The 16,692-nt window shown below is 38.8% G+C and overlaps 1 protein-coding gene across 2 annotated transcripts in view; it reads right to left on the reverse strand.

Annotated features, from left to right (window-relative positions):
* The window catches only part of xpo1b (exportin 1 (CRM1 homolog, yeast) b), a 30,478-nt gene extending 19,236 nt beyond the window's left edge, over nt 1-11,242 (reverse strand). For both annotated transcript variants that reach the window (XM_050070822.1, XM_050070821.1), the window contains exons 1-6: nt 10,868-11,242; nt 9,170-9,301; nt 8,586-8,687; nt 4,731-4,803; nt 2,705-2,766; nt 582-626 (exon numbers count right to left, since the gene is read on the reverse strand). In XM_050070822.1, the coding sequence (XP_049926779.1) occupies nt 582-626; nt 2,705-2,766; nt 4,731-4,803; nt 8,586-8,687; nt 9,170-9,295 (408 nt within the window). In that variant the 5' untranslated portion in view covers nt 9,296-9,301; nt 10,868-11,242. The remainder of the gene's footprint in view (nt 1-581; nt 627-2,704; nt 2,767-4,730; nt 4,804-8,585; nt 8,688-9,169; nt 9,302-10,867) is intronic.
* Nucleotides 11,243-16,692: the final 5,450 nt, after the last annotated feature.

Raw genomic sequence — 16,692 nt, forward strand, 5'->3', positions numbered from 1 at the left:
GCTGGCTAGAACTGAGCTTGTTGCTCCGGTGTGCTCTCTGCTGTCAACGTGGATAACTTCACTGAAACTGTTTGCTGCCACTTCTTTGTGCCTCTCCACGATTAACTCACATGCAACACTGTGGGGTTCGGAAAACCAGTGTTTTAACAGTGAGGTGTTTCTAACAGCTGGGATACCCACAATTATGAATAATGGTCATACAAATAAAATCAATCAATAAGAATATTTTTTTAAAATGGCTTGTAGCATCCCTATCAAAAACACACTTAAACCTTAAAGTTCACACTTTGACTGACAGTTGATGTGTAATGGAGGTAGGCCTAAGTTAGGCAGTGAGCCTAGATGCTCTACACATACATTCACAATTATTTTCATGTACTACAGAATAATAGCTATAACAAAGCAAAATTTGTTGGACATCATTGGAAAAGATACAAGCTCAAAGAAGACGAAAAACAAGACAAAAGGGTTTAGCAGCAGCAGAGAATCAGAGCTATAAAACCAGCTGGTACATGGTTCGAAAAGTAGTCTTGAGTCTAGTTAATTTGGTAATAAAGTTGTCGTTAGTATTAAAGGCTTACCTGAACAAGGATCATGTTCAGCTTCCCAATGTACACCTTTTCTTTCTAAAAGGTAAAAATAAACAAGGAATAAATGAACGTTAGTCACACCGTCTCAGTTTCAGAACACAAGCCTTCTGTCATTTCATCACTGCATTAAAAATTCAATTTGGAACATGGTGAAATGTAATATAACAAAAATAACTAAATGAAGGGATGGAGGTCACAAATCAAACAGCGGCAAAATTAAGGGTGGCGTTATAGAAACAACATGCTGACAACAACATGATTAAAGGCAAACATTCAATTTTGACGTTTCCTGTTTTGGAAGAATCAAAGTAGATCCATAATGTTACTTTTGGTATGAGGGAGTAAAGACGTGTGTGTTCTTAAAACACGCCTTAGGATTGATTAATTAATTAAATCTAAAATAAACTTTAAATGTATGCTAAAACTACAGCCTTCATAAACTAAGTGATGAAGTCAGACTATTATAATACATCTTTTACACTGCAGCAAATTATGTTAAAAAGTATGTTTTAAGCTGGGTGAAATAACATTGTTTAGACCATTTATAAAATCCTTCTACCTGAAAGTGAAACCTTCAAAAATTCCAATTCCTGTCCAAAAGCAGTCTAGTCAACTCAGTTGGCTTAATAATCTGAATAACCTTCGTGCAGTCCGGCCAATTGGTTTAATCTGTTATGTTTCCTCAGCATGAAGTTACTTATTAAATACTAAAAGCCAAGTGGCTGCATATCAGTCAGAGATAGACAGCAGTTTGATTATTTTTATACCACACCTTCACCAGACCTGAGCCTTTTACAGTTAGCTCTGTTTAAAGGCAAAGATGTTTGTGTCCACTGTCTTGCATGTTTCTGATTTAAAATACAGTTTAGTTTTCAATGTACATTTAAAGTTTCATTTGTTCCAGTTTTGCTTTTGTTTTTTAACACTATCATGGATATTTCAATCAATACTTTAAGTTTTTGTGCTAGTGTTCATTAACAATAACAGTACTGCTAATTTTAAAGAGAAAAACACAGATTCATAAATTATAGCTTTAGTTAGGCTGACACACATAACACAACCTGGCTCCCTCCTTCCCATGTCATGATCATACAGTTGGGTTAAACAGCAGAGTGAGAGCCAAATAAAGTGACTTCCTGAAAATTGCTATAATAACTAGCGCATTTGAATGTCAGTCATTTCATTTCAAGGCTGAATCACATTAGACGCCTGTGTTTGTGCCTCTCTCATTAGTGTGCTGCTCATAAATTACAGACAGCAATCGCAAAGAATTGATACATTTTAAACCCAGTCACAGTTTTTTAAGTCGATTCACAACAAATTAGCATGTGCGTTTAGTAGAGGAGAGCCAAATGCTGCGATCTCCAGAGGACAGCAAAAAAGTTGCCGTTGTAGGTTAAACACAATCTTAATAACTCAACCCTCTGGTTGTTTGAGCGGTCAAGCTGACTGAAAACACTTTCAAAAGCAGCTGAAGTCACCATCTTTGGTCTGGACGACGCAGCACTATGGTTACCAACATTACTCATGGCTGTCCTGAGATTGGCTGCACTGATGGAACATAAATACAAAACAAAATGAGATTCACTTGGATTTGTAAATAAGGCTGTCAATGTCAAATGCAGGCTGAATGAACATAGCCTTGGTTGTGGTAAGTTAAACTGTAGAATATGTCAATGCAGTGTTACCTTGATACTAAAGAGTCTGTCCAATTCTTTTTCATGAAGCGATAATACGGAGAAAAAAAGTTGTTTGCTCAAGTGTACATTTTATGTCGATCCAACTTTGGAAAAGAGCTAAAATATTAACCAGCCCCTTCATTATTATCATCATCATGCATCACCATTGTCATAATATTACTATTTTTATTATTAGTTTTTAAGAAACATTTAAAATTATTTTCAGTTTAACATTATTTTTGTTAATTTTTTTATGATTGTATTTTTTATTCTGCTATTGTTTGTTTATTATTTATATTAGGGTTAATTTATTATTACTATAATTGATAACTTATTGTTGTCATTATCTTTAAATACAGGTCCGACACAAATTCACCCAGACAATTACCCAAAAAAATATAATTCAGTTTTAATACGAATTCAAAGTTTACTTACCTCCACATTTGATGCATCTGATGAAGTCTTGATAATGAGACCAACAACATACTTTTTTATGCCTGGCAAACACACAAAGATCAAAAGGATACCATGAGCATGCACCAATAAAATGTGTGAATCGAAACACATCCTGACATGACGAGTTGCCTGGAGCATGTTACTCAACGCAGTCTGCAGACTTATATCTAGTTGCATCTAGCCAATCTTATCCCAGTACATTTGTACTATTAAAAAAGTCCTCCATTAACATATTCTTGCCAAGCCAGTTGGTAAACAAATGGATTTGGGCTGAAACTGCCACTGAACTTCGATAGGGCTTGAGTTTTGGTCAGTTCAGTGGAAGTTACATTTCCCCAGGTATTTTGCAGACAGTCAAGATTGTCAATGTGAGCAGAGCATCTTCAAAAAAATGTGTTTTCAGCTCCCTCGCATATGTTACTAAACTGTATCTGTACTCTGAAAATTATGTGCTGGGGTGTAGTGAGCGGAGCCGAAAACAAGGCAATACTCTGACACAAGGGGGAAAAGACATACTTGCCGGTCGCCCTGCACTGGGTTAGCCACTTGAACAAAATTCAGGCATCTACGGTCAGAAGCAGGGAAGTCTTAGGTCAATGAAAATAGGAATTTTGAGCAAAATTATAGAAGAATGGAAGGAGGCAGAATCAACTGATTTGCACATGATTATTAAATTAATTTCACCGCATTTTGCTCCAACCAAAGATTTTTTAGACAATTTTCATCCCACTCTGTTTTCAGATTATTGAAAAAAAACCTAGATAAAAATGAATGTAAGCAGTAGGTTGTAACCAAAGAAAAAACATTTTGTTTTGAAATCTAGAAAACAGGAAAATGTTGAGAGAATTTAATGTAGAATTGTCAATTAGGCAACAATTACGGTGCTGTAGATGACATTCAGAGCATTAATATAGCAACAAACCACTTTTTGCTAAGGAAAAAGTGGAGAAATGGCATCCTGAGCAGAGTATGACGAAACACTCCCTGTGTGAGGATTGTAATCCAAGCTTCTCTGCTCTTTGTTGTTGTAGCCTTTTTTGCTGTGCATGCATGCTACTGCATGTGAATCCTTGTGTGTGTATCCCACTGTCTAGTTAACTGCCACCGCTCAGCACTGCATTCACAACAGTTACCGCTGATAATATCACCCCAACCCACAGTGGCAGAACACCATCGCAGACATGCAAAACTTTCAGTTGCCCCCAAATTAACATTGTTAGCTCTGTCAACACTGTTGCCGTTGTTAGCACTATTAGCACGGTTAGCTGCAAGTCATCAGCTCGGCCACCTCCATGTTGAGAGCTGTGTGTAGACAATCCCAGCTCAAACATCGAGTCATGCTCTGAATGTCACATACAGCTCCTTCACAGTCTGAACATTTTCAAATAGACTTTATTTGATAAACAAATTCCCATTCATGATAATTCTTAATGAAAATCTTGATTATTTCCAAAGACACCTCATTGACGTCTTTAAGTGTAAGATTTCAAAATTTATGACTTTGGCAAGTCCTAGTAGTAGTTTGAATTAAAAAAATACAATTTAAAAATAAATTTAAACACTGGCAGGGATTAATCCATGCAATACTGGAACAATAAGGAATGTCTTATCTTCGTACAAGCAAAAACATAAGTCAGAGTAATGTGAAAGATACTGTCACATAAAGAGTCTACACATGGGGGTTTTAACATCTTAAAGCCACATTAGCAAGCACAGTAACAACTTTAACTAAACTTCCTCTATTTCTTTCAAGACGCCCTTCACAAAGCTTTAAAAATCACTGCTCGGATGTTTTGGTTGCTTCCTCTCTAAAACAACTGCTACAGTGCAGAATCCAACCTGGCTTGCAGTGGCCAGTGCAAGCCAGTCGAGCAGAAAACAAACCAGCATGCTTAGTGGGTGAACACTCCTCAACTTGGCAACCGCACGTCACAACATTTAAAAAGGCACTAACATTGACAGACTTAAAACATTTTGTATTTTATACCACAAAAATAACTTTTACCTTCACACTGATTCCTGGGAAGAATCTTCCATCTTGTTTTGATAACCGTTTCCAGAATCTGAAGAGCATAGTACTGTAACATGCAGGGAGGGAGAAGCATTAGGATTAAGCTGTTAAGATAACACTCAACAACACGCACTGTAGATTTTTAATACTAACCAAAAACAGTATGAAATAGTGGACCAGTCTGTAATAACTTGCATTCTAAATTGGATTGGACTGAACCACATCTCTCATGCAGATTTTGTAGTATGCAGAACATTCACTTGTAGTTTGTTTTTTCAATCTCAACAAGCAGCATTAAGCTGGAACACTGCAGAAGTCCTGCTGTTTCTCCCAGCATCACACCAGACAGCAAAAGACACAGAAAAATACAACAATCCATTAACCAGCTTTGGCTCTGATTACTCCAAGGGTAAGTCTAATGCTCTAAAAGATGTAACAAGGTCTATGTTAAGTGTTCTTTTACCAAGGCTACAGACACTATGTAGGGTTGGGCATCGAGAACTGGTCTTTGATGTCATCTGGTCGAAGTGCCCCAATGGTCAATAAAACATGTACATGTGCACATTCCTTGTAGATTAGTCTGTAATATGAACACTCGGTTTCTTAAGATCATTGTGACAAAAAAACAAAATGATTCAACTTTCCAGAGCACTAAAATCCTCCCTCACATTATTATAAACCACAGTCTGATAGGCCTTCAAAGTCATGCATCTATTACTCAAACTGGACCTCCTGGATTGTATTTTATGGTCTCACCCATACCTGAAGCAACACACCCAACCAATGTGGTGGCAACATCCTGCATTTGTTTTTAAGGCAATGATGTCTTTGGTCTCAACATCCACTGAAGATCTCCAGTTGTAGTCATAACACCGCAGAGTCAACCAACACTACAACACTTTCTTCATAAAATTAAAAATAAATTAAAAAACAGATAAAATCACAGAATACCTCATCATTTATGACAAGTAACTTTTTATTGCAGCCTAAAATCTGCTGAAAGTACTGGTGGTTTTTGCCTTAACAATTTGACTTATTTCATTACTTAGATAAATGCCAACAATCTGAATGATAATATAATGATGAAGGCACAAAACCAGAATCAAAACCAAGAAAACTTCATCGATACCCAACCCTAAACTATGCGAATCAATTTTCCCAACACTTAAATATCAGTTAACGTGTAAGGAAGCCTAAATCAGATCCCTTTAACTGGTGTGCCATAAGGAACAGCAAGACCAACCACAGGTTATGCCCTGTATTCATTTCTGCTTAACAGTGAAGCATGAAGAAAAAAAACAAAAAAATATTTCATTAGTCTTTGATCTAGTGTTACTTTAACTGACTGTTTCAACTGTAGGGATCATCAAATCAAGAGTACAATGATTCCAAAAAATAATAAATGACATGTAGTATAGGATGTTATCAAAGCAGGATTAACAATGTGCTACAGACAATGGATGCTGGAAGATTAAAGGTGAAATCTCCTCACAGGCACACTGACTGCACACCACTGACAGGTGTCACTTGGAGAGCTGCGCACATTTCTGGCATGTTTAGTTTCACCTTTAACTGCCACACTTTGCACAAACCACCACAAGAGGTAGGAAGAGACGAAACTGTCAGCAGTGAACTGCCAAATGCTTTGTAACTTTTAGCGGGGGCAAAAGCACAGTATTAAAGGGTCTTGATTGAAGAACTGAGGGGGACAGAGGGGAGAAGAGGAAGAGGATGCACTGTAAAAGGAGAGAAGTGTGGGGCGGGAACAGAGCCATGATCCCTACAGGTGAAATTAAGCCATCAACAGATTGTTTCTCTACAATGGAGCCTACTGACTGCAGCCTGCACCCTCCCTCTGTCCAATGAAACAGATGCAATAGAAACGGATGAACAGAATTCAGTCAAAGGGAATTTAAAAAGGGTAGACCTTGTGGAGGCCTGCCGTCAAAGCCTAGCTGTGTCATGATGCACAGGATGACACACCCCTTCTCTTCCTATTACAAGCCATAAACATAATGGAACATTGTGATTAATATCAAATAGTCACAGCTTGAATTCATTACATTTTTCTGCAAATATTATAATCATTGTAATTATTACTAAGAAAAAGCCAAATGTTCACAGTGCTTTGAAATGATGCACCTTTTAAACTAATGAAACAAGATGAACGCAGAATTCAAGAGGTGTTTACCTTTTTGTTTCCTCTTTTCCTCTAATGCCCCGGTTTCTTAGCAAATTACAAATTTATAACTTAAATTTCAAAAAGTACTGTTGACACATCAACTTAGACATTAGTAATGAACATCAGTGTTAAAAGCACTCATACAGGCAAGCAAAAATGGAAAAAGGCAAATGTCACACTGTGTACTTTGAGGAAGTCATGGATGCATTGCCCTTTATTTCATACTCAATACATACATTTATTTTCCATTATAACCCCAAGAGATTTATATATTATGTTTGATTATTTTAATTACATAGTTAACTTGGTTTTGATGTGAATCCCCTGAATGTGTCTGAAGACTGAATCACTGGGTTCACTAGCAGTTTGCTTTATCAGCTGTATGAGTGCACAGCAGGGGCACGATGTGTACTTCTCTGTAGCTATTTTGTATTGAACAAACCAAATCTGTGAACTTTAAATAACAGATGAAAGGGGCTAGGGATGTTAATAACTTAATAACTTCAATAAGAAGACTGTTGGTGTTATTCATTTGAAAACAAAAGAATGCACTGGGTAAAGTTTATATCTGTGTGAATGTTTTTAGCAGCTGGATATATGCTAAAAGGTTAGCATAGCCACCATAGTTTATCAGAGCCCATGCTGTGGGCACAGCACCCCTTTTTATATGACAGGAAACTTTAGGGTAAAAAGTGTTGCTGACCTTGATGACATCCTGGAAGTAGGAGTTCACTCAAAGCACACAACGCAGATGCATTTTTAACCTATTTACCACATCTTAAAGAACAAGGAGTTACAGTAAAACCTACAGTAATGCCCATATATTTAACTTTAAAGTAGATAGCGACAGCTCACTTTATTTTTCTACCTGATGTGTGCATTTGTAAGGTACAGTCCCTTTTACCAATACAAAAATATGTTAGATTTGCTTTGCATTTTTAGTCTCATATCATTTATGTACAATAAAGCATTCAAATTATACAGAAGTGTTTAGGCTTTTTAATATTGTGTAGTAATTTGTTGAATGACGAGCAAAGCAGGAAACAACAACTGCTTTATATTGCAACGTTTTGTTGATGCTTATCAGGAGAATTGCTTCAAATTTGCATTGCTAGAGGGTTCAGTGAAATAGAGACCTACACTGCTGCAGACTCTATATTGACAAATCAAAGTGGTACTAAAATAAATATAGCTGATAGGACTGGTGATTACTAAAGATGGGTAAAATAACAGGAGCTCATTCCCATTCAGTCCCAACAGGGCAGAATCCACAAAGGCTTATGTAGTATTGTACTGTAATACCACCAGGAGTTGACAGGTGAAGTCAGTTGTTCATCTAGTAGGTTCATATCCAACAGAATTCCTTTTATCAGAAGGACAGAGGTCCTGCATAGCTCAAGAGCTAAGGCATGTCATGCCAATACCGCCAGCCCTGCATAGTCAACTTCTGCTGGGGCCATGTGCACCTATAACATGCTCTCAATAACAAGATGCACCAAATACTATATTCTATATAATTTAAAGCATGTTATCAAAAAACACTGTGGCTTAGTGTAAGGTTTTGTTTAGTTTTTCATTTTACTATTTGTATTTGTTATAGCATCCACTTCCTCAAAGCACAAGTAAGTGTCTTTCCACCAATGTTTACTGGACTGGAGCTAGCTTACTTTGGTGTTCATGTTCTGGGAGAACTCGAGGATGGTGTCCACTCTCGTCCAGGCATCTGGGTGCTCTTTTAAGTGTGTCAACACTTCTTGTGCCATTCTTTGCTGTAATACAAATATGAATGACACTTAAGTATAACACTGGGGTGCCATTAGGAGACTTGCACCTGCATTTTTTGAAAACAGGACAACAGTAATTTATAGGCTTGTGTTGTCACCGTCATGTGAACAGAACAGGAAAGAATTGGCGGTGTGTTTTAGGTCAGGTTTGGGTTAAAGAGAGCATGTGGCATAGAAAAATACTGCTTGTCAAAAAAGTTGATCAACATCATATGCATATCCTTTTATTCCAAGGTGTAATTATATGCCCCCCCCCCCCCCCCCCCCCCCCCCCCCCCCCCCCCCCCCCTCTCCCTNTGTGAACCACTTCCAGGATGCGGCAGTGGCCTCTCCTCCCTCTGTGCTAACCCCTGTCCTTGGGGCCTTCAGCTCTCACTCACTCACTCACTCACTCACACACTCACACACACACACACACACACGTGTCAGATGGCTTATAAAGCATTTGTATATGCTCCACAACATACCTGTGGGCCCACCCCATGATATAGACAGTTCACCACATTATCCAGCAGGTTGATATCCAGTTTCTGGTTGAAGTCCAGCAGCTGCTGTGCTGCATGGTCTGCTAACATTGTCATAATTGCTGGCATAGAGCTCTGCAACAAGGACAGCAGAGGGAGGGGTCATGAGTGCACCAAACACATTCAACAGGCAAAGTCATGTGAACTGTGTGTTTAGAAACAATTCCAAACAGCTGACCACTACACAAACATCCCCTCACCAGTGACCTGTCATATTAAGAACTTAAGCTCATGGTGTCACAAGTCTGTCACCATTCAAAGAGTATGCAAAGGAAAGTAAAGGAAAGCTTTGTTGGTTCTTTTGTTGGACTGAGTTTAGAAACCTGGAATTTGAGAAAAAGAAAAGGTTGGAAACAGTGCTCTGGTCCACCCCAGGAGTGGGGACTTGTAAGAAGGGACTCAGGCAGCAAAGACAAATAAGCTAACTAGACTGTTACTGTAGGAATGAAAAACCTTGAGAAACCTTAATTTACTTAGTGACAGGAGGGCTTTTACCAGACTGGCAACATACTAACTTGCCAAAAATGAGTTCATATGATTGAGTTCACTATTCTTAAAACTAAAGTCAATGACATTTCTTTGTTGATTTTAACAGACAGCAGTTTCAAACTAAAATATGAGCAGCCAATTCCTGTTCAGTCCGCCTACTCTGTTCTACTAATCAAGCACTTCTCTACGACCATATTAAGAAGGTTAACCGAGCCACGTGCCGGATATACTGGGCGACGTCACGTTGTTTACATCTGTAAGTGACGGAGTTCACTCCTCCAAACACCGACCTCAACACAAGCAGCAGGCGGTCGTGATAAAAATAATGAATGCAACTTACAACTTTGTTGACAGTTACTGGCATTGCCCACAACGTAGCTAACGTAAACAGCGTGCACGCGGCACTGGCGTACTTCACACAAAATGCTAACATTAGTTAGCCGTTAGCAGTGTGTCGCACAAACAGTTCACATGTGGTCCTTCAGTGCTGACTACAACCACTCCCACCAAGGATACCAGGGACGGAGGGCGCCCATACATTTAATTTTACTCACTGTATCATTTAAACAACACTGTTTGGGGAAGTTGACGCTTTGTGTTGCGGCTACACTCCATGAAGACTGGCGACGGGTTGCCCCAATAGTGACGTTTACAGACGCTTTACATTACGCAGAGATAAAGTTAACATTACCCGCGGCTAAGTACCTAGCAACATCAACTTGACATCCGCTCACATCACAGACACGGGTGATGCTGCTGTAGTGGGAGAGGCACGGATTTAATCATACAGCGTTTAGTAACTTATTCATCTGCAGTATCGCACGTAACGTTACAAGATGCATCATCGGTTAGTTATGTATTTAGTTAGGTTAACGTTAAGTTACAGCACTTTCTCTTGCACCCGACGTTAGCTACGTTAATCCTTATAAAGTGGTAAATGCTAGCTAGCGGGCAGTCGATGGCTACTCGGTTATCCCACTGATGCCATTGAATTCTGAATTAGCGTTCTTTTCAGCAGCAATATGACAAGCTATAAGATAACACGACTAAACACCAACACCACAATGCATTTTATTCCTTGTTACGTTACAGATAAAGCCAAGAAACGTTAATTACGGCATGGCAGGTTTGCACTTCACCCCAGTTACCTACCTAAAGTCCAAGGCTCTGACTGAAAAGAGTGGCGTTTGCCAAAGAAGTTACAAGATATAGTGAGTACTTCAGTATCACTGTTGATTGGAAAGATTTCCTATTTCTGCAGCGTTGACTATCTCCAGCTCCAGCAGTGAGTGATGTCTGGCTGGTAAGAACCACTGATGTGGATTTCCAAAACTACTATCACGGCAAACCCTGCAATATGTCACTCCGATACATTTTACGAAACAAAGTAAACCTTGATTCACTAATTAATTCGTTACTCTAATAATTTTCCAGCGGGGCGGTGTAGAGGTTGTGTGCCTGCGCCTCCTCTCCTCTCTCAAGCAACTAACTCGCAACCGGTTGAAACCGGTTCAGACTGGGAGATTCCATCTCGGTTTAGTTTTCAGCCGATGGCGCCGCGTAAAGTTTGGACTGGGGTTACGCCCACACCGCGCTGTGATTGGCTCCAGCTTTGGCGGAGACTTCCTAGTTGGTGTTCTATTGGACAACTGACCTGTCAGTTTATTTCAATTCGCTCAAGCGCCCACGCGACTACTCCGCCCGGAGAGAAAAAGAGGGCAGACTCCCATGCAGAATGGACTTGTACATGACTCCGCTTATCAGAATAGCGAATAAGTAAGCGACTACTGTTTATTGCTACTCCTGAGGGTCGAGTTATACATTACCTGAATTCATGTAAATGCTACATAGCATTACTGTACGTGCGTCTAATACGAGGCGTATAAGTAATGCCATTTTAATGATTTTATCCACTTAGACTCTCTGTGAACGCTCTACTACTTTAAAACGCAATATACTCCGAAAGGACAGTGGCTGCCTCATGCAGGTACACTATCAGGTTGAATGATGTGATAAACCGCAACTACCATTCATTTGCCTGTTGCTTGTAAGCTGGTAATTTTCCACCAGCCACGAGTGGGAGTGGTTACATGATCATGAACGCACGGGGTTAGAAAAACGACCTGGAGGAGAATTTGTTCCCCGAACGGGCAACAGTACCAAAGTGATCGGTGGACTTGTTAAATAAATAGTGCCAGTACCTGCAGAGACAAGTAATGTATGAGAGCTGGCTTTATTTCGCTAATTGAGAGCCATATACAGCGTGCACCGCTGTCAATTGAGGATGCAAACATGACAGCGTTTTTTTCTCCTTTGTGGTCACGTGGTCCAGCGCGCTACTTGATGGAAAAATACTGGATTTGGTGTGTAGTGGAGACAGTACACAACCCTGTAAAGTCATTCAGGGAGGATTTTTCGAAGGGCGTTTGAGTCTTTACCCAGCAACACTGTCTGCCACTCATTTCTTTATGTCTCGGCGATCCTTCGAAACATGTTCAAATCATTTATGTTAATTGAAGTAGCTGAATTACTGTTTGTGCTTATGTCAGTTCTGTTTCTGAAGTGCAGGTTGGGTTTGGACTGGAAAACAAATGTCATTTTGTCCTCATGTTTTAAATGTATCAGCTGATGTAAATATGTAATTGCAAGTTTCTGATTTTTGTTGTTTCAGAGTTGGTCATTGCAATTAGTGCATTATAATAACTATTATGCCCACAGTGCATGTCACAATGCATGACAAGTGGATTTCTCTCTGTAATGCAGGAAGGTGCAGGCTATCATGCCTCACAATATCCTTCAAATAAAGTGTAACTTCAGATCTTGCTGAAGAAAAGTTAATATGTGTACAATTTCCCATCTCAAATGCAAGATCTGTTGTCTTACCTATTGTATCTATGCACTGTTGGTGTGTCAGTGTCCTTGGATCAGTCTCACACTCCAGACAGTTGGCCTATATCCGAGCCTTTGATATTAACAAACAAGATTTCAAAGCCTATTATCTATGTGTTGATTCATGAATGCCGTTTGGTTTGCTCTCCACGCTGTCACATTCCTAGAAACCTCGATTCTAGCAGAAGAAGAAAAAAAAAAAACATATTTCTGGACACAAACAGGTCAGCCCACTTTTCAGGAAGACAACAGTCTTGGAGAATTTAGTGTCTGAAGTTCAACCTAGTATGTGAAATAAGTTTATATAGGTCTGTATAACACTCTCTGTCCTGTGATTATTTGCTGCTTAAACTGTTGTGGTTTGTTATTTACATGTATTGCATGCTCCTAGTTGTCCACACCTGTGTTCTCGATCATGATATCAGATATGCAAACAAAGTAGCATGTCTTCTATTTTGCTTTTTATCTAATCCACCATATGAATATTTTCTGAATATGCATTCATTTAGTATTAAATTCACAAACCATATATTATGTGTGCAAATAAATATAAACATACAAATATGTGTGTTTATTTGGACTCTTAAACATAAGCATTCACTGCAGAGAATGTAACCATCACTGGTAGTGAAGTCACAGTGATTTAAAAGGTGTTTCAACTCCAACCACTGACAAAAAGTGATTTTCATAAGGAAGAAAACATAAGCTATGTTCTCAGAGGAGTGTTCATTTATGCTTTTCTCTCAAACTAGGCCACACTTTTTAAGTTTACATCAGTAACAATTGATGTAATACTATGAAAATCCACAGTTTCATTCTGAGAGTCACCAAGTCAACTGCCTCCAGGCCCTCACTGTCAGCAGAGCTGAGCTTCTCTCATAGTGCAGTGCTGGAATTTATTGTTACACACGTGTGAAGTTTGGAGGTAAGCAACCTCAGCCAGGCGTAGGCTGGTTAAATCTTGTTCTGTCTGGTCTGGGCTTGGTAGTCCATTTACATATATTATCATTGCACCACAGTAGGGGGCTGACCTCCATGTGGCAATCAACTTAAAAAAAAAAACTTGTAATTTGTTGTGCTGGCTCATGCTGCTGCTGACCCAGTGCCTGAATGTTCAGCTTTGGCATATGAGCCTCAAGTAGTAAAAAGATAAATGAAAACTGGCGCACAACACAGAGGTTTCACAAAATAATGATGTGATTGCAAAAGTCAACATGTCAATTATGTTTTAGGTCTGCAGGACTGTGTGAAAGTGTGGAATCACTTCATGTGCTTATTCTTGGTGCAGGAAATAATATCTGTTGACACAGATAAGAATACCCTGCTGCCTTTTATTAGCCTGTTACTCCAGTCTATGTTTCATTCAGGACATTATATAAACAAATAACAGCGCCATCTTCTGCAGCTGAGTGTTAAAATTACTGCATTTGACATGTGATCCTGGAGCGCTCTCTGCTGGGGAAACAAACACACGTGTTCACTGAAACAGTCTCACTGAAAAGCTACACTAAAAGATAATACATTACATTTGAAGTCAAAGCAAAGTGGAATCAAGACAAACTCTTTTGAGAATATGTGTTATAAATGAGTGTTTCATACAAAACAAACAATAAAATTAAAAACCTGGTCATCACTAAAACAACTGGTATCACATGTGTCCTCTTTTCCCAATCTGGGTCTTCTGAAGTTTTCCTCAAGCTAAGATATGAGATATGTGACTTTATGTTACTAAGGATAACACATTTCCCAGAAAACTACTTTTACAGATTTACAGTTCACACACATTAGTCAAACCAAGTGAGCATCATTCACCAATTTTATCCACAAACCTTGAGGCTGTTTATCTGATCAAAATTATAATGATCAAACTGAATCTTGTCGACATAGCAATACAGATCGATGATGTTTTCAGGGTGGTGTGAAATACATCTTACCCATAAACTTTGGAGCTACTTACTCATATTCCAACAACCCAGATCAGTTGCATTTAATGCCTAAAAAAATTTTGTCTGCTATGCGTCAAGCTGTGCCTCAATAGATCACACTATGTAGAGGATTGTGCTTTTCAGACAGTCAGCAACTTAAAATATGAGATTATGAGTGAGACAGATGATTAAGGTACACTCCCAATATGATTATGAGACTACAGCCAGTGTTTGCTCTTGTACAATGATTACAGTGTTGCAGATAGGAGCACCTTGTCTTATCTTGGAATTGTATGAAATCATGTCTCCGCTGACTGTGAAGGTGTGGCCTCTTGAAGGTGTTTTGATTTGTCAGGTCTGGGATAGCAAAGGGTAATTCTGTTTATGTTTGTGTTTTATTACAGATATTAAGTCATCGATTAATATGGATATTATAGATAGCACAGGCCTTTTTCACAACAGGTGTTGTGACTCGTTACAGTTGAAGAGGTCAAAACTGTAGCAATCTAGTATAAAGAGCAACTTTATTGTCAGACCAATGGCCCTTTTCCACAGCAGACATGTTGATGAGTCATATTAGGAAAAGCACAGGTAAAATTAATAACATAAACAATGGTTTCCCAGTAAGCTATTCCAGTGAGCCAGCATTGACAATACCAGAGCCTCCTCTAAGTAGAATGCAATGTACAATGTTATTAACACCTGTGCTTTTCCTACTATGACATGTTTGTTTGTTTTGTATGTTTTATTCAGTCATCATCATCACATACAACATAGGAACATACACAGATTTTCACAACAACAACAATAATAATAATCATAAATATAAACATTCTAGGTAACACACGAAAAATGCTAATTAATATATGATGGTAATGACTGAAAAGGTATAGGCTGAAGCATAATGCTTATATTTGCCTACGCTACACATGTCAAAATGTCTGCTGTGAAAATGGTCTATTGCTTTTAGCTCGGGGCCTTTATCAGGACTTTAACTATGGCTCTGATCCTGAAACCGAAGCCATTGTTAATTTTATTATTTACACCTTTGTCTTTTCTACTAAGACATGCCAAAATTTCTTCTGTTTCCTGGCAGAGCTCACACTCACCAGCAGGCTTTGCTCTTGTAGTTTGTCTTTTACTTTAAGTCCATTCCTCAGTGCAGTAAGTACATGTCCATTAGTGTATTTACAGTAGATATATGCCATATCATTAAATAATGCTTGAGCTCACCTTGCTGCACAGCTGGTTTGGATCCTTTAGGGAGTGCAGAGCAGAGCAACAATGACTGGGCAGTTTACAGGCAGGACATTAACCCTTTGGCCTGTTCCCAATCCACTTTGAATGAGTGACCATTTGAAATGTATGAATAAGACACATAACAGTAGCAATATTTGTCATAAAGTTAGAATCTATGCTAGGTGTCCAGTATTCCTATACAGAATTATACCTCTATTTCATAGCGTTTCTTGGATTGAATCAAAAAAGTGTCCAGTTGTAAGTGTGACAATGTTTTGCTCGATCTTCTCTATTATTGTCAATTAACAATAAAAACAACAAACTAAACAAGAAGAACTCTGAGGTCTCAGTCATGTTCAGTGTTGTCTAAGAATTGCGTCCAAAGTGTACAGTTATTTATGGGAAGTTATAGAAGTAGTCACGTTGAAATATTTCTGTCATTGAACTGTCTCTAAAATGTAGATGTGAGCTTCAGGTCTTTAATCAGCCATGACAACTATAAAAAGAAACCAAAACCAAACAGTTTCATTTGGGGCTTCCTCACAATACCAGAGTTCACTTTGAATGACTCTGAATAACTGTTTGTCGATTTGACCCCCACCACCTCCATTTAAAGCGACCTGTATGTTTCCAGTAAAAAAGTAAAATCAGTGCTCAAGTTCGGAAATGACCTGCAGCACAAGTCTGATCAATATTCTTACATGAATAATTTAAAATAAAATCTCAAATACCTCAGCAAGTCTTGGAGCCAGAATTTAGTTTTTAAAAGTCAGCGTAAATCAGTAGTGTTACACCATCAGAGTGTAGATATTATAAACCTTTGGGGGTGTATCATGGCTGGATGAACCAGTCTGGGGGCCCAAATGGCAAAAAAATGCCATTGGGCACCCATTGCTTCCCCTCTACACACATGCACACCCTCAT

The sequence above is a fragment of the Epinephelus moara genome, chromosome 19, assembly GCF_006386435.1.
Source record: "Epinephelus moara isolate mb chromosome 19, YSFRI_EMoa_1.0, whole genome shotgun sequence".
Taxonomy (NCBI): domain Eukaryota; kingdom Metazoa; phylum Chordata; class Actinopteri; order Perciformes; family Serranidae; genus Epinephelus; species Epinephelus moara.